This window comes from Meriones unguiculatus, chromosome 8 (genome assembly GCF_030254825.1).
Source record: "Meriones unguiculatus strain TT.TT164.6M chromosome 8, Bangor_MerUng_6.1, whole genome shotgun sequence".
NCBI lineage: Eukaryota > Metazoa > Chordata > Mammalia > Rodentia > Muridae > Meriones > Meriones unguiculatus.
Window position 1 is genome coordinate 74,312,390 of NC_083356.1, and position 20,802 is coordinate 74,333,191.

Consider the following 20,802-nt stretch of genomic DNA (forward strand, 5'->3'; position numbering starts at 1 on the left):
GTTGGCTGTCATGCTGCCAGGCCATTGCAGTGGGGAGGAAAGGCTGCCATGGGAAGATGCACTAGGAAAAGCAGGTGTTCAAGTTGGTTGGTATGTCACTGCCTGGTGAGCCAGGAGTATCTGAAACACCTGTGCTTTGGATATGGCCCTGTGACCCAGTAGAATCTCTCCCCACCTTCTTTGGCAGAATTAAAGTCCGGGAAGGTCGTCCTGATGTGCACCCCTGCCAGTCTCAGGACAGATGCACCCTCCACCTCTGTCCAAGAGGCTGAGGGAAGCCTCTGACAGCTGGCTGCAGGGCGTGACAACGCAAAGGCATTCTGGTGAACTGTCACTCATTTGTTTTGTTTTTTTGAGACAGGGTTTTTCTGTGTAGCCCTGGCTGTCCTGAAACACTCTGTACAGACCATCCTGGCCTTGAGCTCAGAGATCCACCTGCCTCTGCCTCCCGAGTGCTGGGATTAAAGGCGTGTGCCGCCACATGCACGCCCAGCTGTGTCACTCATATTTAAAAATACTCACTTGATGGTTTGTAAAGGTTATTTTTCCCCGTTTGTCACAGCAGCTGATTGTCATGCCCCTCCTCTCCCCCCCCCCCCCCCCGTGGGACAGCTGACATCTTCCTCCGACAGCAGGTCTGACCCTTGGCATTGTCGTTTCTGCTGACCAGAGTGAGATCCTGGAGGGACTCTACGCCTTTATAACAGGTTTTAGGATGAGGGAGGCAGGGCCATTCCAACCCTGCCCCTATGTTCAGGGAGAGAGCCTTGTGCTTCTGCTGATAGTGGCAGGGTTCAGGCATGACACTGATGGTGAGGCTGAGCTGTGCTGAATGCCACTCCTATGTCTTGCACCCTCCAGCAGCGTTTGAGCTCCATTGTGCCTGTTGAATGAAAGCTAAGGGTGCAGCACTAAGGGAGCCTCCCCAGAGCTGGTGAGCCAGCCGAGTGCAGTGTTTCCTGGGAGCTACGGCTCACTCTTTCCTCTGTTTCAGATGCGCTGGACAGTGAGCCTGCTGTATCGCCACTACTTCCTCGGAAAGAGCGTGGGCCCCCAGATGGCAGCCTAAATGAAGATGAGCGCCTTCTCCCCAAAGACAAGAAGACCAACTTGTTCAGCGCCTTGATTAAGAAGAAGAAGAAAATGGCACCGACTCCCCCTAAGCGCAGCAGCTCCTTCCGAGAGATAGATGGCCAGCCAGAGCGCAGAGGAGCTAGTGAGGATGATGGCCGGGAAATCAGCAATGGGCCACCAGCTCTCACCTCATCAGACGCAGCAGAGCCTACCAAGTCCCCAAAGGCCAGCAATGGGGCTGGCGTCCCCAATGGAGCCTTCCGGGAGCCAGGAAGCTCAGGCTTCCGTTCTCCCCACCTGTGGAAAAAGTCCAGCACACTGACCAGCAGCCGCCTGGCTGCCAGTGAAGAGGAGAGTGGCATCAGCTCCAGCAAGCGTTTCCTGCGCTCCTGCTCAGCCTCCTGCATGCCCCATGGGGCTAGGGACACAGAGTGGCGGTCAGTCACGCTGCCTCGGGACCTGCCATCTGCTGGCAAGCAGTTTGACTCATCCACCTTTGGAGGGCACAAAAGCGAAAAACCAGCTCTGCCTCGGAAACGTGCCAGTGAGACCAAGTCTGAGCAGGTGGCCAGGGGCACAGTGACACCCCCTCCCCGGCTGGTAAAGAAGACTGAGGAAGCTGCTGATGAAGTCTTTAAAGACATGGAAGCCAGCCCGGGCTCGAGTCCTCCCAGCTTGACTCCCAAACTTCTCCGTAGGCAGGTCACTGCCTCTCCTTCCTCTGGCCTCTCTCACAAGGAAGAGGCCACCAAGGGCAATGCCTCGGGGACGGGGACTCCTGCCAATGCCGAGCCGACACCCCCCAGCAACAGAGTCGGCCTTAACAAGGCCTCCTCTGAGGAGACCCGAGTAAGGAGGCACAAGCACAGCTCAGAGTCCCCAGGGAAAGACAAGGGGCGGCTGTCCAAGCTCAAGCCTGCCCCTCCACCTCCGCCTGCCTCTGTAGGGAAAGCAGGAAAGCCTGCACAGAGCCCTAGCCAAGAGGTGGCTGGGGAGGCAAGTGGGGCCACAAAGACAAAATGCACAAGTCTGCCTATGGATGCTATGAACAGTGACCCCACCAAGGCTGGCCAGCCTGGAGAAGGACTAAGAAAGCCTGCACCCCCATCAGTGCCAAAGCCTCAGGCGGCTACTAAGCCTTCAGGGACCCCCACCAGCCCCGTCTCCACACCCTCCACAGTGCCAGCACCTTCAGCTCTGGCCGGGGACCAGCAGCCATCTTCTGCCGCCTTCATCCCCCTCATATCAACCCGTGTGTCTCTTCGAAAGACCCGCCAGCCACCAGAGCGCATCGCCAGTGGCACCATCACCAAGGGTGTGGTTCTGGATAGTACTGAGGCCCTGTGCCTCGCCATCTCCCGGAACTCAGAGCAGATGGCCAGCCACAGTGCTGTGCTGGAGGCCGGGAAGAACCTGTACACATTCTGCGTGAGCTACGTGGACTCTATCCAGCAGATGAGGAACAAGTTTGCCTTCCGAGAGGCCATCAACAAGCTGGAGAGCAACCTTCGAGAGCTGCAGATCTGCCCTGCAACAGCCTCTGGTGGGCCAGCGGCCACACAGGACTTCAGCAAGCTGCTCAGCTCTGTGAAGGAGATCAGTGACATCGTACGGAGGTAGCAGCGACCAGCGCACATCAGCGGGAGATGCTGCAGTCCATGGGGCTTTTGTGCCTGTAAGGATGGGGACATAGGCCTGGGGAGCTGGCAGCATGACCCAGGAGCTTTACAAAGCATCAGGCAGAGCCAGGGCCTAAAGGAGTCGGCCCTTCCACCTGCGTTGTGCACCAGCCGGTCTACACCTTTCCCACCCAGCCCACCTCTCCTCACTGCCTCTGTGTGGGCCTCCTGAAGATTACAGCTGGCCTGCCAGGCCGCCAGACTCAGCCCTCCCCAGTGCCTCAGACCCAGCTCCAAACCCACCTGGGAGTGCCCAGGACTGTCCTTTCCACGTTCTCACAGGGTGTCCTCCTCGGGTGCGCCTTCTTGTCACCAAGGCATGGGAGCCCCTATGTTTGCTCTCCCTGAACCTTCTATCCTTAAAGAACGGTTTCAGAGAGGCTGTACCCACTGCTCTCTCAGATGAAGGAAGCTGTTGATTGAAGGGTCATGAGGGCCTAAAGCCAAGAGCCCAGGCGGGTGTGTCCTGGAGACAGTGGAGCTGGGCAGTGTGGTCTGTCACCTGTTGTCTATATCCTCAGTGCTGTGCCCTGTAGATCCTGGATAGTAAGCTTGAGTTTCATGGGTGGCAGTCACCGGCTGGCCAGGCACACGGCCAGGCCAAGCCTCGGGCTCCAGGGTCCCCCAAAAATCTGAATTTCTGAGTAGTCTTCTTTCCCTGTCCTCAAAAATCAGGCCCATCCTCTTCCGGTCCTTGCCTTGATGACAATGGTCCGGACTTCTGGTGTTTTTGAGCATTTCAAAGCTCCACACAGAAAGGAGCAGCCACTGGGTACAAACAGGAAGGAAGGACCACTGGCCCAGGGCTCTCCTGAGCCCTGGCTGCTTCTCAGAGCTGCTGCTTAACCACAGGAACAGTGCTTGCCCAGTGCCCCTGGGGGCACACACAGCAAGGCTGGGGTGGGTATACTGTGCAGACTTAGCTAGGGCATGTCTTCCTTCCTCAGGCAGCCGGGACCAGAGCTGAGCATAGAGACAGGTTATGGGCATGTCCTTGACTGACCCAGAATAGCCAGCTGAAGAGCAGGTCACCTCCAGGACCTTGTACTGGGCCAGGAGAGACACCTCCATGTTCCCTGCCTCTCCACTGTAGCTGTGCTGCGCTGGCCCCAGGCCCCACCAATCACCTAGACTCGCTTGTATTTTTCCGGTAGAGATGATTTCCGTGGTCCTCATAGCACATCACCTCCTTACCTCCAACAGCTGTTCTGCAGCCCAAGGGAGGTTGTGCCACACTGCCAGCAGCCTTGAAAAGCCAGGCACCCCCATGCCCTGACACCATGTTCACAAGGTACCGGTCTGTTGTTGCTGACCTGGTGTGCCACTATATTTTGCATTACACTTTGGTATTACACTCTTTTTATAGACTTGCTCTCTTATAAATGACATGTAAATAGTTCACCACTGTGCCCCCTCTGGCACACCAACAGCATCCCTCTTTTTTTCTCAGTCCAGTACATTTTGTTTTTGTATATGACTCTGTGGTTTTTGAATCCAAATCTCTCTGTAGTATTTTTTAAATAAATAAGTGTTTACAGAACTATTGACGTATTGTTTGGTCTGCGATTCATCCCCGCCATTCCAAAGGGTCCAGCATTTCTGTCCTTAATTAGCACATAGTTCCCAGCTGCCCAGCTCTTACCAGCCTCACAGCAGATGCTAATGTCCTGTGTCAGGCCTGGAGTAGGAGAGACTGAGCTCCGGAATGCTTGCTGGCGGAGTGAACCCCTCCCTGGTCTGCCTCTAATTCTGAGCCTGCTTTCGGCCCAGCCTTCAGCCACCCAATACACCTTCACCCACGTGGCCTCTGGGGGGGTTGTGTTCTAGTTAGTGTGGCCTCTGCTGGAGCCCATGGCAAGGATGCCAGGGCCACTGGTTGGTGCCCCATCACCCCTGCCAACTCGAGGCACACTGCCAGCTCTGCCTCCCCTGCCATTGTATCACATTTGGGGGAATGGTTTGGAGTTGCCCAGTGGCCCAACCAAATCTAGACACTGTCCTTCCTGCAGGTTTTCTGAGGCCAGTGAGGTCATCCTTGAGTGGCTGCTTTGTAAGGGACAGTAGGAGGGCTTCAGGGAGAACTGCCATGCTAGTACCCACTCCTTCGTGTATAAGATGGGCCGTAGGGGTCCTCCCCATGGCCTCAGGCAAGTACTGTTTGCCTATTTTCTCAGTGTTTTGGTAAGGCCACAGCTGGTAAGACCTATCACCTCAGTCCAGTCCATGCAATACTTCCCATCTCCCAAATAAGGTCCTGACTGCCATCTGAAACTTAGTTTGTCATTTCTGAGCCTGGCTTTCAGCTTTCTTGCCTGGCAGTGGTGGCACAGGCCTTCAATCCCAGCACTTAGGAGGCAGAGGCAGGTGGATCTTTGAGTTTGAGGTCAGTCTGGTCTACAGAGTGAGTTCTAAGACAACCAGGCTATGCAGAGAAACCCATCTCAGAAAGAAGAAGAAGAAAAAGACTTTCTTAACCTTCTTAGATCATAGCCATTCCCTAGTATCTAATAGCTGTGTCCAGAGCAGTACACCTCTGCCCACGCCCATCCTGAGGGGCCAGGGAGACGGTTCAGTGGCCGAGACTGATGACCTGAGTTAGTCTCTGAGACCACATGGTGGGAGAGCTGTTGACCTCCATGTGTACCCTGTGGTGCACACACCTGCACACAGGCCATGTGTTCAAAAGAGGAAAGCTGGAATGATACTGGTGTCTGTCTGACCACAAGTGTGAGGGTTAGTAAATCATGCAGCTTGTGTTGGAGCTCTGGGATGCAGAAAGAATGACCTCGTGCCTCAGGCTCAGTTGGCAGCTGTTGCATTAGGACAAGGGTGGAGGCTGAATGGTGCTGCTACTGGGTGCCCCTACACTCGGAATATTCTGGAAGTGTCTGTACTTCGGGGTCAGTTTCCTGCCTGAGCTCTCACTGCAGAAGCCGTGTCACCATGTAGAATGCTTGCACCGTCTCTGCGGCATAGAGAAGCTGAGGCTCAGAGGTGAAGCAGCACTGGGGAAGTTCTCTCTCTCCCCCTCGTGTGCGTGTGTGTGTGTGTTTATGGTGTTGTCACCAGTGTATTTTTGAGACAGATTCTCATTGAGCCTGGAACTCACCAGTTGGCTGGGCCAGCTAGCCAATGGGCTCCACTTCCACCACTCCCATCTACTCCACCCACCCCAACCCATGCTCAGATTACAGACGTGCATCCAGATTTTACATGGGTGTTGCACATATGAACTCAGGTCCTCATGCTTGCATGACAAGCACTTTGGGCTATGGTTCTCATCCTTCTGGAAAATAGGATTAATTAACTTAACCCTACTTAATTTCTAAGGCTGGTCTTGCCCAGGTGACATGAAATGGGACCAGACTAAACAGACAGCCCCATCCCCATCTGCCTTCATCCCCGACTCATCACCTAGACTCTTGGCTAAGACCCTGCTCCGGCTAATATCAGTTCCGCAATGAGACACCTCTGGGATTCAGTTCCCCAGGGGCTTCGGGACTTGTGTCTATACACCACGAATACAGAATGACCAGGAATTCATCAAGGTTGGGGGTTGGGGGGCCTCCTGTGGTGTCTTTGGTACTGGAGCTGGTGAGGTTGAGCAGTTAGCTGTCCTGGGTCTGTCTTCTTCCTTAAGCATTTAATTAGTATTTTAAACACAGGAAAATTGGACAGACCTTTTCTATCCATCTTAGTGGCTAATAACCTGTAGATGTGCCATGGGGAAGATTGGCCTTTTTCTTTCATTTCTTGTTCTTTGAGACAGGGACTCAGGCTGACTTCCATCTCACTATAGAACCAAAGCTGGCCTTGAACTTCTGAGCATCCAGCCTCAGCCTCCCGAGGATGGGGATTACAGGCCTGCGCCGGTGCGCCTGGCTCTTGTTTGTGTCTTGAATAAATGCAGTGAGTAGCTACAGACAACACTGGGGTCGAGAGTGCCAGATGCCAGGCCGTTGGGTGAGCAGCCTGGGGCTGAGTTTGTCTCCAGGTAGTTGTCTCCCAGAGCCTCCCCTTCCCCAGTCTAGAGATTTTCTCCTTCCCAAGAGGGCAGAGGAGGGCCCAGACCCTGCCAGAGCGTGGGAAACTTGGGGGCAGGGGGTTAAAGAGGGAGCTTAGTACCATATAGGAGAGCTGGTTTAGCAGATCAATGCTTTAGCAGTCTGAGTGTTCTGATTTTCAGGGCTATTGAGCTCCAATGTACAAGCAAGCTGGAAAAAAAATAGCTTTGTTGGTTTTCTTTTAACGATTAAAGGTAATGGCAGCAGATGCGTTCCTTTGAAGGCCTCCGCCTTATCTCAGTCTTCTCCATCGAGGTTAATCTAATCCTGCTAAATGAAGAGCCTGCCAGGCTTGGGGTGCAGCTCTGTGGTAGAGCGCTTGCCTAGCATGCACCAGGGCCTGAGTTGGAACCTCAGCACCACAAAGGATGATAATGAGCTGGCACCTACCTACACAGTGAGTGAGTGGGGGAGTGTCTTGTGGGTGGTCTGCAAGCTGGTGAGTGAAGAGCCAGGGCTCTGGCTCCAGGGTGCCCTTCTGCCCTGGCTTGTGTTCGGTCTGTCTCAGCCTATCTCATAGGTGCATGAGTGAGCCATGGGTGGGGTTGAGCCAGGCTACTGCTCCGCAGAAGCAGGGTAGGCATCCCTGGCTGGTGCGGGAGCTGGGTGGAGCCATAGTCACCTCTCTATAGAGGTGAACTATAGAGGATCCGCGTTCTCAGCACTGTCTTCACACACACCGACCCAGGGAGTGTGCCTGTCATGACACAGTAGCGGGGACCAGTAGCACCCCTTTGCTGGCCACACCCTCAGTCACGTCTTCCTGAGATGGTGGGGAAGGCAGTGATAGGCCTTACAGATCCTAGTGCCCTGGTCCCTGTGACTGCGTCCCAGGGCCCATGTCCAAGGTCTGCGGAGCCCGGTGCATGCTGGGGGAAGCCAGGTACTACAGCGTCAGGTGTTTGGCTCTGGACCTTCCTCACCTCAGCTCCCATCCCTGCTCCCCAGCCAACATGGTTCTTTTGTGCCTCCGATCTGTCAACCTTAATGAAGTGGCTTCTTGGCTGCTGAGGATTGAAAGCTGCTACCAGGGACGTAAGTCACTAATAGAATGGAAAACACCGGAATACTGTGAGGTGCCAAGCTGGGCCCGGCCCAGTGTGGTTCTAAAAGGCTAATAAAAATCCACCAATTAATTGTGACAGCTCAATGGAAAATTATTCAATTGTGAACAGGGGTAAGCCGCCACTCGCAAGGAGGAGGGGAGATGTTGCCATAGAAACATCAATATAAGTTCTCATCTCAGCAGTCACAGCCAGCCCTGGAGTGAGCTGCTTCTGACGGGTGTGCCTGACCTGGGATGGGATGTGCGAGACTCAGCAGCCTTTGAAAGGGATGCTCTGCCTGGCCTCAGGCCTGCGCGCAGCCCAGACCGAGCCTGTCCCCCCTACACACACACCTCCCCTTCCCCCCAGGTGGAGATGGCGGGATTTCTTCCCTCACACTCATTCTGAGAAACACAAGGAACAGGCAAGCGGAGAGGGAAACAGCCTGCGCCGTGTCTCCCTGTGCCTTCGCCCAGCTGCCAATTAAGGGGCTGCGAGGAGAGGTGTACGGGGTACAGACAGCCTGATTTCCATCTCCCCAAAGCGAAGGCTCCAGGAGCTCAAGAAAAGAAGTTTCTGGGGCCCAGAGGACCTGGAAGGAGGAGGCCAGCATTCCATTATGATGCTGCAGTCGTTACAACTTTTATTTCAAAAGATACACACAGCACATTCCTAGTTGGGGTATTTGAAACTCAACCTTGCTAAGCAAAAGAAGAAGAAAAAAAAAAATCACAGTTCAGTTCCCATGAGACCCTTGGCTTGGCAAACACTACCATGGACAAGGCCAGCTGCCAGAGGCGATGCCCAGGCCATCCAAAGGGCAAAAAGGGCAAGCTTGGTGCTGCTGACACCAGCCAACATCCACTGCGGGGCCCTCTTGCCAGAGGCAGCTTGTGCTAATGGGATGGAGAGCACATACACTGTTTTGGGTTTGTTTGTGTTTGGGCAGGTTATTTTTTTTTCCTCCTTCATTTATAACTTTCAGACCAACGTTGTATACACAGTGGAGTGTGCTCTTTCACAGTGGCGCCTCACATGTCAGCTTCCAGCATCCCTGTGGGGACTGTCAGAACTTTGATTTCCCGCTGTAATCTCTGTCTACCTACCGACAAATGAGCAACAGAGCCACAGGCCTGTTGTATTCAAGGCCCCATCACAGCCTCAGCGCCCTGCCCCTGTGTCTGGGAGCTGCTCCCATCAGACCAGGGGGGAAAGAAGGCTGGGACAGACAGCAGCCTGAGTCACGGGCTGGCACAAGGACACATTGTTTTTGTTTTGTTTTTTTGGTTGGTTGGTTTTTTTCAAACACCACCTAGGTTTTTCACTTTAGCAAAGTTGGAAATGAAAAGTTGGGTATACATCTATCTACCATTAGTTCATTATGATAGGCCTTTGCTCTCTCCGAGTCTGGGTTCTTGACGTTGGGGTGGGGGCGACAGGGGACAGACAGACCGGATAGAGTCCACACGGGCCCTCACCGGCCGAAGCGGAAGCTGAAGCCTCCCTTCCTCCTGCTATAGCTGCTGAGCTCCTCTGCCAGGGTCCCCAGGGGGCCACTGGCCTTCTCTGAGTCAGTGGGCAGGAACCCTGCAGCCTCGCTGCTGCCATCCTGCCTCCCAAGGCGGAAGCCGGTGTGTTCCCTGCGTGAGGCCTGCAGCTCCTTGGCCACCACGAGAAGGGCCTGTGGCTGTGGTACTCTAGGCCACCGGGAAGGACCTTGAACTGTGTGGGGTTTGCGTCCCTCAGCCAGGTGGGCCCAGCTCATCCTGGCTCCGGTGTCACCGACGATGTCTGTGGGCCCCCTTTTGTCCAGCAGGGGGAAGCAGGCACTCAGTGGCAGGAGGAGGTAGAGCAAAGAGCGGAGGCCCCTCATCTGAGCAGAGGAAGAAGAGGAGGGGGTTAGTGGCCAGCGTTTGGCCACATGCAATCTCTGCCCCCAGGCATCCCAAGGTCTGGGCAGCCTCTGGAGGGATAGCTGCTGGCTCAGCTTAGCCGGGCTCACTAGCAGTCAGGACACAAGGCTTTCTTAGTCACCGCAGGAGCTGGCTGTACCAATTAGGCTGAGTCTCACTCACCTGAAGCCAGGAAGCCGCCTGCCTTGGTGGCTCAGCGCTAGAATACCACCACAGCTGGCAGCTGGCTCGCAGAGGCACCTGGCTGGCCCTCAGGGCTGTGTGCATTTGGGTTCAATTTTCTATTATAATTATTGACTCTTGGGCAGAGTGAGAAGCAGCCTTGTTTTCAACTTGATAATGAATAGCTCTAGAGAGTCTGCTGGGAAACCCCACTGTCTCCCTAATTCAGGAACAAGTTGCTCTTGGGAGGGGGAATGGGTCTGGTGGCCCTGGTGTAACTCAGACAGCCGACCTGGGGAGGAGCCGGTGGCCGGACTGTGGCCAGCCATTGAGCGCACTGGACAGGACAGGCTCTGGGCTAGAGATTATGCACACGAATGGGCTTATCTTCAAGCTGCAAGTCTGCAGCAAGCTGCGCCCCACCACGTAGCTGGAGTGGGGGCTCCGGGCTGTAATGTCGCCGTGACTCCTCAGCATGCCAGGCCCCGAGGAAATGCTTGCTTTCTGCATTCCAGCCCACCAACCAGGGTGCCACCCCCCATTCCTCAGGTTCAAAGCCACTCAGGGCTTGCCCTAGAGCCTACAGCTTGATAAGAAAGGGAGATGAGTTCAAGGCCCCCTCATTACTCTGTACCCCCATTCCTGTCCCACTGCCTCTACTCCCCCCCACACACACCCCTTCCTGGGAACTGTTCCCTCACAGAGGAAGTCTGTTTTACAGTGACCATGGGTAAGAAGGCCGGGCTGGCTCATCCTCTGAGGAAGCCCCTGAAGAAGCTGGAATAGAGGGGAGGGGAGGAGTTCTTTCCAGAAACAGCTCCCTTGAAAACATTTCAAAGAAGTGGGCTCAGCCAGAAAGCTTCAAAAAACAACAAAAGCAGCTCTGCTTCCCACCCAAATCCAGCTTGCTAAGCCCCCTGGTCCCCAGGGGCTGGAGTAGCCTTCGCTCTGCTGCTGCTGAAGGGGCTTCCTCAGGCCCCAGTGGAGAGGGCCCCCCCTCAGGAGACAGACAGATGGGCCTCATTCCCTTTTCCCCACAGAACGTTCTTTATCTGAGGAGATTCATGCTCTCTGGCTGGCAGGCCAGCATTGGTGGGACTTTTTGCCTAGGATGAAGCTGTGGGTCCTCCACGGTCGCCCTTCCCCGTGTGTGGCTCCAGGTGCCAGACCTGCCTGCACCTAGCTCACCTGGAGAGCCCGTCCTCGAGTCCCCTGCTGTACTCACTGTGCTGAGGGCTGTTCTAAGGAGCGCAGGTGGGTCCCTGGACCCCAGTGCCGGATGGACGGAGCTGCTCAGGTCCTGGTCCAGTAGGCAGGGCTCTGGGGTTTCCCTGTTTTATGCAATCCCTGGTGCCGTGGCCCCAGCCTGCCTGATTGCTGCGCATTCCTAGCCCTGGGATTCCTTTGGGGCTGCTGGTGGTGAAGGAGGGGGCACCGTGGCCACAGGACACAGACACAATGCAAACAGGATGTGGTCTGATGAAGAGTGGCGGGCGCCGCCCTTGGAGAGGGTAGCATCATCGTCCGGCGAACTGCGGGCTCAGAGCCTGGAGACCCTGAGTGGAAACACAGAGGCCCACCCTTGAGACCCCTGAAGGGGTGGCCTTACAGAGGCACCTGCCTCACTGCTGTGGGTGGCTGGAGGGGCAAAGACACCCAGTGCCCTCTGTAGGAAAGTGGTGTGTGGTGTGTGATGCAGCCTCCTTTGGAGCCTCAGGAGAGGCGAAACTGGGCGGGATTCCCGCTTCTTAGGGTTCAGGGTTTAGAACCCATGACAAACCAGGCCCCTCTCAGATCACAGCACCACTGTCAGTCTGTCCCAGAGATGGCATGCTCTGCCTTTCTCACCGTCCAGCCCCATGGCTGGCCTGCACCTGATGCCTGTCCCTACCTTTTCAGATTTGGCTGCCTGTCCCAACATAAGCCCATGGGGCCTGCCCTTCTGAACCACACTGAGTACGATCACTCCCACCCAGAGGCTGTCATGGCGGCCTGGGGGTAGGGCAGCATGCTAGTTAGGTATGAACCTTGGCAAAGGCATAGGGAAGGTGGTGAGGTCATCAACTCCCATTCCTCCCACACTGGCACCAGGTAAGGACATAGTGTTTGTCACGGCCACCCCTCCTTACACACCACGGCTTCTCTGCAGCCGAGTTCGTGGTTAGGTGATGCTTTCACCAGCCTGGCATCATCGCAGTGAGTGTGTGACTACAGGAGCTGTATCGCAGCATCTCCATTGGCCCACTCCTTTTACCAGACACTCCCCCTGGAAGCTGCCCACGGGTGCTCTGGCCAGGGTGTTGCCACTATGCATTCCAGAGCCGCTACTCAGTGCAAGCAACTCTTCTGGTGACTAATGGCAGTGCTCTCCATCCCCAGTTGAGACCTGGATTCAGCAGCTGCGTGATAGAATGGGACCCTTTGCAGACAGGTCTCCCAGGGGCCCACCTGTTTCTCAGCTCATGTCGGGTTCCCATCCGCCATCCTGTGCTCTTCAGGCTGGGAAGCCAGCTCAGGTGTTTACTTTAAAGTCCTGGCCCTCAGAGCTGGCCAGACTCCCCAGGCACGTTCCGGGCACACTCGCTGGGCTCCTGCCTGCATCCGTCTCTCTGATCCATCAGCCCTAGCTTCTTCAGCTGCCGGCTGCCATGATGGAGGCTGTGGCAGTGTGGAGGCCGGAGCTGAGGGTGCCTCTAATGTCAGCACGGCCTTTTCAAGGTCAGAGGCTGAGCAGAGCAGGAAGCAGTGTTGCAGGAGGAAGTGGGGGGGGGAAGGGGGTCCGCTTTCTGGAAATTCTAAGGTTCCGTGGGTTGCAGTCCTGAGGGCACAGGGCTCCACGCAGCCCCTCTGAGCTGACTACAGTCTCACTTCTGGACCCATCCTTGTTTCTCATGGTGCGAGCAGGGACTGGATGTGAAAGGGAATGCTGGTGACAGCCAGTCTGGGCTGTGCCCTCGCAGGCACTGACCCAGCCCTCAGGCTCCTACCCTCATCTGAAAGATTCCTCCCAGAATAGGACCCAGCTTGGAAGTCCATACAGCTATGATCGCAGACAGTCCTGAACCTCTGAAATTGACACCACAGGTCTTCATGTCGTGAAGGTCCTGTGGACCCACTACACCTGACATGGTAAGGCCAGCAGGCTGCCTATTATGTTGTGCAGGCAATCAACTGGCCTGCCCTTAGGGGCCTGACAATTTCCTATGTCAGTACCTGCGTCCTATGATATCATCTGAGCCAGGTCTGCCATTCCCTCTCCCCCTCTCTCTTGCTCCTCTCCTGCTGTCTCCCCTTTCTCTGTCACGGTGGCCCTCCCCCAACTCTGTCTCTCTCTCCCTGCCCTCATGGCTCACTCAGGTCCTCTCTTCTGCTTCAATTCTCTCCAATAAACTCTTTCATGTAATATCTGTTATGTGCCTCGTTTTAAAAATAATAACAGTGCCCTCCTTCACCACCTCTTGGGCCTCTCCAGTCTTCCCACAGATCTCTGGGGAGATCTCTTCCCGCAGTACTGGGCCCTGTTGGTGGCTGGTCCCCAAGTTCTAGAAAGCTCTGTGAGACTGGGTCGGTAAGACTTATTCAGATGGCTCTCGGGGTCACAGCCAGAGTGATTCAGCTAGGAGAACCACATGGTGGTGGCCTAGGGTGTGAGGGAACAGGCTAGCCCTGCATGGGTGGGTGCGCTCAAAGACAGGCCCTCCATCCCCACCCCACCCCTTCCCTCCAGCCCTGTGACCCAGAATGAGCTGCCTAGAGGACAGGACTGAGGACCCTGGGGGAGAGAACGGGAATCGCTGTCCTCTGGACATGGACTCACACCCCCCAGCACAGCAGTGAGGCCCCTCCGATCACCTCCATGCTGGCGCCTCCCTGTACCGCGCACTTCCTCCAGTGTGGGCACTCAGTCAGCGCCGCCTCTCATGAAACAACCTGGGTGTTGAAGCATCAGTTGACGTGAGGAATAAATGACTGTTAATTAGTTCCTCAGTGTCAACTCCTGAGAACCCCAGGACCCATCTCCTGTAGGGGCAGTTCATCACCACGGAGACACCGGTGGGATGCAGAGCCAGCGTGGGTGGACCCGTGAGACCCAGAATTCAGGACAGTGGCCCTGCTGGAGCAACCTGTGCAGAAGGCAGGCCTTACCCTTCCTTGCTGCCCAGGCTTGGCTGTCTTTGCCTAGCCAGTCACACCTCGGGAGCGCAGAGCCACCTGGGTAGCTGCCTGGCCCTGCTGTGACATGGAGTGTGGGGCGGGACTCTAAGAGAATGCTGGCGCTGGGTCACCACAAGACTTTATTGAAGACAGGGATATACAAGACACTGAGAGCACAGAACCCCAAGTATCAACTGTCCCACACTCTGCCCGTGGGGTGCTCCACTGCACTGGCTGGCCAGCATGCACACCTGCCCTGCTCCTCGCAGCGAGCCTCAGGAGGAGCCCGGCCCCCACCCCAGTTCCAGGGCAGCCTGGCTCCAGGCCTCCCAATTTAAGGACCCCTGCAGTGTGCCATCCGAGCCTGGGGCAACCGTCACTGAAACTGAGGCTCTCAGAGGCCCCCAGACCCTTGGCTCTGTTGTTTCACCATAGTTGTGGGTTCCACGAGTCTCCTGCCAGTATGTTGCTCCCCAGATCACAGGACAGGGGTCAGGGCAGCAAGGGCTTTGCTCTTGCCCCTGTTCCCATCTCCCACCTCACGGCCGAGTCATCTTGGCTGAAGCTGGAAGCTCGCACTGTTGCTCACAGACTTTCTGGTTCTCCAAGGCCCTGCTCTCTCCCAGGAGTGCTGCTTGGGGGCCACAGACTCCCGCACTCCACCTGGAGGCCTGAGGTGACAAGGACGAGTGGGCCCGGTGATGCCGCTCCTCCCACAAACACTAGTGTCCCGCTCACGTGAGCTGCTGTCACTGCAGAGGCTCACAGCTCTGACCTTTCACCAGCCCAGGCTTGCAGGGGAACCAAGGCTCTGTCCGTGCGAGGCATGCAGGCTAGGAGGCCATTGGCATGACTCGGGTGAAGCCAGTTTTGAGGCCTTTGGTAGAATCCACGGAGCCAGCTTGGGCTTGGAAAGAAGCTTTGATGCTTTGCAAAATAGAGACAGCCACAGCGCCAAGACCCTAAACGTGGGGCTTGGAGACCCTGCCCAAGAAGGAAAGCTGCATGGCTTGGCCAGGTGGCATCTGGGACTCTCTCAGCTCAGTCATTCCGTTGCCAATCCAAAGTAGGGCTGGAGGGTCAGTGACCTCAGCTGGTAACATCATCGTGCCTCAGTGGGGCTGCCCTGACCCCCAAAAGCGTTCCTGCTTCCTGTGGCCACTCTGATCCCAGGTGACAGCCGTCTGTACAGACCTCAGACCAGTGGAGTCAAGCCAGGGCTGGAGACTGTGGCCTAGTGCTCCCACCTGCCTAGGACACTGGGAAGATGAAGGTAGACCTATTTTCTGATCCTTCCCCTCTCGGTGCCCACTCAACCAGTGTTCTGCAAAGCTGTACCCTCTAGAGTTCCAGCCTGGCCTGGGGGAGGGCTTGGTGTCCCTGGGGCAGTGGCTGGGCTCTGAGGGGCTGTCGCTCCAGTGCAACACCCCCTCACCTGTCCACCAGCTGCCCTGTTGGATGAGCTTCAGCTCCTGAGTCCCGCATCCTGCCCCTGGCCGGTAGCCCGTGCCTCCCGTCACACGCTCACATGTGTGAATCTGTTACTTCACTAGCAGAGGTTTGTTTGATACCACATCAGAAGGCGCTCGGTACTTCTAAGCAGCGCTCGCAGAGGCAGCTGGCAGCGGAGGCCACGTTGGCACCAGTCTCGGGGGCAGGGAGTGTCTGCCGGGAGGTGTTTGGGCTCCCACCCATCCTGTGATGAGACTAGGTGCCAGGTGTCAAGGGCAGAGAAAAAAATGTGAGAGGACTTCCCTGTGTGCCCCTTGTCCCACCAGACCTTGCCTACTCTGGGCAGGAATCATGTTTCTTGACACCAGCTGGGGACCAAGTAAGCAACAGCTGGCCTCGTCCAGCACCTAGGATGGCTTTGACCTGCACAGATGTGCTACAGACCCTTGCTGAGGACCCGAGGCCCAATGTGAAGAATGAGCAGGTCACACCGTCCATCAGTGGCATTCAGGCTTTGGCACAAGTCTAGCAGAAGGAAGAGGCATGTGTCCCTGCCAGAGGAGGGTCACAATCGCCATCCTTCTTCCAGCCCTTTCAAAGCGCCTATCAGGTTCTCACAGGACACAGAATCATGAGGTCTGGGGCTGCACCCTGCCTTCCTGGGGACCACCTGTAGGGGGCAATGGTGGGGTGCAGGTGCTGAGAAGGCTGCGCAAGAAAATGTCTGGACGTCCAACCTGCTTGATGCTGCCTCAGGCTCCTGCCCCAGTTAGGCCCTGGAGGCAGTGCCTAAGATTACCAGCAGGGGGCAGCCTCTCTGCAGAGATGGTAGCCTTGCGCCATGCTGAGTCCCAGGGCTGGCTTGCTTCTACTCTCTGGCTTCTGGAGGATCCTACAGTCATTCCATGGAGGTTGGCGGAGTATAAAAGCCTGGCACAGCCCCACCTCAAGAGGTTCTCATGGGCTTTGGCCAGTCCCACCCCTGCCTGACAGGCAGTTGGTGTGGGGGGCAGGAGCCACGGCTGCCATGCAGGAGGCCAGGTGAAGCTGGTTTGAGTGGGAAAGCGCAGATGAGCTTTGAAAGCAGCCAGAACAGAACCCACCCAGGGAAGGGTGGCCTAGGGGACTGGCCTCGGCCTTGGGGGCTTTGTAGACAGCTGTGCCCCAGCCCAGTTAACCACAAGAGACAGCCACCTCAGCTATTTGCGGTCCTCTGAGAAGAGGTGGGGTCTCCAGGCCCTGAGGGAACGGGGCTAGGCCCAGAGGGCCTCCTATGCAGGAAGGCCTGAGCCTTCCTCCTTGAGTGCTGTCTGCCCCCTACTCTTGAGGTTCTTGCAAAGCCGGGAAAGCTGGGGAGTGCTGCCCTGCCGGGAAGCAGCACACAAAACATGGGGACCAAAGCCTGGGCAGGTGAGATTTGGGGTTGCCAGGTGCCATCCCCTCAGTCGAAACAAGAGATCCTGTCAGCCGATAGGCAGGGACCTGGTTGGGAATCGGTGTCACTGGCCCGGGGAGCTGAGTTTCAGGGCTGGCCCAGGGGCCATCCCTAATACAGAGCAGGTCAGCCATGCACAGGTGGGCAGAGAACGTTCTCGCAGCAGTGGGCACGGAGTGGGCACTGGGTGAGATGCGTGGGGGCTAGAACTAAAGGGTGCCGGGTGGCGTGCCAGTCTAGCGGTCCTCTCGGACCGGCCGGATCTTCATCTCCGAGAACTTGAGGGAATACTGCCAGCCGGTCCAGGAGGACCACTCGACGCCGTCGGCGTAGGAGGCGTGAGCGCCACGCAGGTACTGGCCGTTGAGGTTGGATGTGTGGCAGTTGCGGTACCACCAGGCCCCTCGGTAGAAGGCGGCACAGTTGTTCTCCGAGTGGTCGCTGTCGCGGTCCTTGGTCGTGAATCTCATGCCACTGTGCTTCAGGAGGGAGTCACCTGCGCGGCACGGGCAAGTAGAGGTGGACATCCGGGCAGACGTGTGCGCAGGCCCAGAACACTGTCCCCCGCCGGGAGAGCCTGGCCGTGGGAGCGTACACGCCACCCCGCAAACCTGAGCCCAGACAGCTCCCTGCCAGCCCCAGGCCGCATGCGGCCTTCTGCCTGGGCCTGTGTCTAGGCGGCCGGTCTCTACCCTCTTCCCAGCTTCTCTGGCTCTCCCGTTCCTTTTTTTGAGATGAGCCCCGCAGCCAGCCCCAAGGATCTCCTGGCTCCAGCTCCGGCCTCAGCTCTTCACTCTGTGAAATGGGTACCCCACCCAGGCTCTGTAGGGGGCGGGGGTGGGGGTGAGGGCCCAATGGGACCTGCGACCTAGATCCTGACCCCAGAGGGCAGAGGGGCAGGGCAGCTCTCCTGCCGTCCCGGGGGGCCTCACCTGCAGTGCCCGAGTACTCGGCCACGGTGAGTGGGTAGCCATCCTCCTCAGGGTCCACAGAGAACAAGCCCACGCCGAAGCTCCCGTAGTGGGCGTAGGCCGTGCCGTTGTCAAAGTCTTCCAGGTCCACGTGAAGCTCGTAGGCCGCTTGCGTGGTCAGGGCGTGGATCCGCTTGAGCCCTGAGACGGGGAAGGGGAGAGAGGTGGAGGAGGTCAAGGGACCCAGGGGGCACCCCCCACACCCAAACCTTGGAAGAAAACTTCCAAGTGTGCACGCTGCGCTGGGGCGGCTTCTGCTTCCTTCTCCCCGCAGGCAGGGTTTGGGCAGAAAGCTGGGGCTTAGTTCAAGTTGTCATGTCTGGTTTTGTGTGCTCGCTGCTTTATGCCCGGCGGAGCTTCCCAGACGTAGTGTTTGTGTGTGTTGGCATGTCATGTGCCTGTGTCGGTGTCAGGGGTCTTCCTCCGCCCCTTTCTAGCTTATTCTTTGAGACAGGCCTCTCACTGAACCTGGGGTCTACTGAGCCAGCGGGGCTGCCTGGCCAGCAACCCCCAGGGACCCCCGTCAACCCGTCTCTGCCTCCTCAGCACAGGGATTCCAGGCACCAGCCATTGCACCTAGTTTTTCACGTGGGCACGGGGGTCCAAACTGAGGTCCTCTTTACCGACCTGGCCATCTTCAGGTCCCCCAAACACAGGCATTTTGAGGCGACAGCTGATGGAGAAATGGTCGGAACTTGCAGCTCAGATGGGGGGTGGCCTTTGCACGTGCTGTGTGTTCTTGGCCTGTCCCTTATCACCCTGTTGCCTTTCTGTTCAGCCTTGGGAAGGCGGCTGGTCTCCCATGATGACCCGGGCACCTCCTCCTCCTCAACATTCATCATTCAGGTTCTCGATGGCTCCTTGTGAATTTCCCTGCCAGTTTAGTTCCCTAAACACAACTCTACAGTCAGTGTTCGCTGCCACCCCAGTGGGCACAGTGGGACCAGGAGTGACACGTGCTCAATAAACATTTCTCAGCTCGTAGGGCCAAGGCAGTGCCTGCATCGCCTGCCATCCCCAGGTCCTGGTTCCGGACGCCCTTGCCACCCCCACGCCCCTGCCCCCTTCCGCTCTGCCTCTATTCCTCCAGCCACTTCCCTGCCCTCCGGCCCTTGGGCCAGCCCAGGGTCTCACACAAACAGGGCACTTCCCTGCCATCAAGATCAACCCTCGGTTGAGAGGGCATTTAATTAACCACCCCGCAGGCTCCAGAGCCTGTAGTGTTCCGTGGGCCCCTCCCCACGGGCTGGTGTTTGGGTTGCTGTGCTCGGGGGAGTTTTGTGGACCCTCCATGCTCAGCCTTGGTCTTCCTGAGGGCAAGCAGCAGATCCTCGCAGGATCCCTGTGCTATCACTCCCCCTTCCTCAACCCTCCCTCACTCAGACTGCTGACTCAGTGCTGCCCAGAGTCCCGGAGGACATGGGGTCAGAGAGCAGCAAGAGCAGGCAATCCCACCACATCCCATCTCCCTGCCTGGCCTGTGCCCCCAGGGCTGCTGACACCAGGGCAAGCTGCCCTCCCACTCTGGGCGTGGCTTGCACACCTGTGCAGGGTTGATGGACAGATGCTCAGGCAGCAGGTGACAGTGACAACATGACAACAGCTCCCCCACACACCTGGAAGCCAGGCACCATTCTAAGCACCTCTAGCATTGTGATCAGTCAGGCGGCATCAGAACATGATTAATTACAGAGCTTCAGCACAGTCCGAGACGGAACCCACTGCACGCTGCCCAGAACTGGCTGCTTGCTGGAGAAGGCCGCTGAGAGCCGGGCACAATGATGATGCCCCACTGTATGGGTTGGAGAGGAAGGCTCAGGGAGGTGGACTCACCTGGACGGAGCACACAGTTGGCAAGCATCGGAGCTGGGATTTGAACCCAGGCAGAAGGGTTCAGGTCCAGGCTTAGCCAACAGATCACATTTCCCAGGAAATGTGGGTGGGCTGCTACATGGTCACTGTACATCAAGCTGTCCAGCCAGTGTGCCACAGTTAACAGCACTGGGCTCTGGCTGTACCCTCCTGGTGCCCTGCATTGGGGCTGCCGGGCAAGCTGCCCGGCAGGAGGAGGAGACCAAAGTCTGATCTCTCTCCCTCTCTTCCTCAGCCTCCCTCCATCTTTACTCTCGGAAGCCACAGCGCTCATTGACCTCGGAGCTCTGTCAGCCATGTCTCTGACTCCCTGAACAATGGGAGCTACGATGCAGCTCAGCTGTCCCTCAGAGGGACAGAGGACCCCGCACCGCACACAGTCACCCCAGGGAATCCTAGGGCTCAAAGAACTGAACGGAAGACACAACACAAAAAAGCATGAGGGGGCTGGCTAGATGGCTCAGCGGGCAAAGCGCTTGCTGCCATGCCGGACAAGCTGAGTTCAGTCCGAAAATAAATGAAAAGTTAAAACGTGGTAAATAGTGCCTGAGAAGTGACAGACATCTGAGGTCAACCTGACACACACACACACACACACACACACACACACACACACACGCCTCCCTGCATTCATACCACCCCACCTACACAAACAAAATTAAAATGTAGGAAAAAGCCAAGAGGCAAACTAATAAAAACAAACAGGTGTGATGTGTATCTACAGCCACGATATATAAAGAGCATCCGTAAGTCAATAGGAACAGAGGAAGCGCTCAACGAGGTGACTGAGGGGTAGAAAAGCAGAGGTGACGCTGCAGGCACGCCAAGGGCCTCACGGTTGACATTCTTGTCAGGGCTTCTCGTGCACAGAGCTAATCAAGGCCCTGCTTAAATGCTTCCTCCCCACCTTCTGCAGCTGCTGATAGATTTCAATTAAGATGCCACCGAGCAGCGAGGCGCCAACCCTGCTCCAAGCTTA

At 56.8% G+C, this 20,802-nt stretch overlaps 3 protein-coding genes across 4 annotated transcripts in view; 1 reads left to right on the forward strand and 2 right to left on the reverse strand.

The window, feature by feature from the left end:
* The window catches only part of Abl1 (ABL proto-oncogene 1, non-receptor tyrosine kinase), a 109,779-nt gene extending 105,486 nt beyond the window's left edge, over window positions 1-4,293 (forward strand). For both annotated transcript variants that reach the window (XM_021654127.2, XM_021654201.2), the window contains exon 11: window positions 995-4,293. In XM_021654127.2, the coding sequence (XP_021509802.1) occupies window positions 995-2,694 (1,700 nt within the window). In that variant the 3' untranslated portion in view covers window positions 2,695-4,293. The remainder of the gene's footprint in view (window positions 1-994) is intronic.
* A 4,239-nt stretch (window positions 4,294-8,532) lies between these two features.
* On the reverse strand, window positions 8,533-11,337 carry Qrfp (pyroglutamylated RFamide peptide). The gene is made up of 2 exons (XM_021662369.2): window positions 11,164-11,337; window positions 8,533-9,736 (listed from the first exon to the last, which is right to left on the reverse strand). Exon 2 carries the CDS (start codon window positions 9,734-9,736, stop codon window positions 9,338-9,340), a length of 399 nt encoding a protein of 132 aa, XP_021518044.2. The 5' UTR covers window positions 11,164-11,337; the 3' UTR covers window positions 8,533-9,337.
* A 2,883-nt stretch (window positions 11,338-14,220) lies between these two features.
* The window catches only part of Fibcd1 (fibrinogen C domain containing 1), a 31,304-nt gene continuing 24,722 nt past the window's right edge, over window positions 14,221-20,802 (reverse strand). The window contains exons 6-7 of the mRNA XM_021654438.2: window positions 17,913-18,092; window positions 14,221-17,476 (exon numbers count right to left, since the gene is read on the reverse strand). Coding sequence (XP_021510113.2) covers window positions 17,217-17,476; window positions 17,913-18,092 — 440 coding nt within the window. The 3' untranslated portion in view covers window positions 14,221-17,216. The remainder of the gene's footprint in view (window positions 17,477-17,912; window positions 18,093-20,802) is intronic.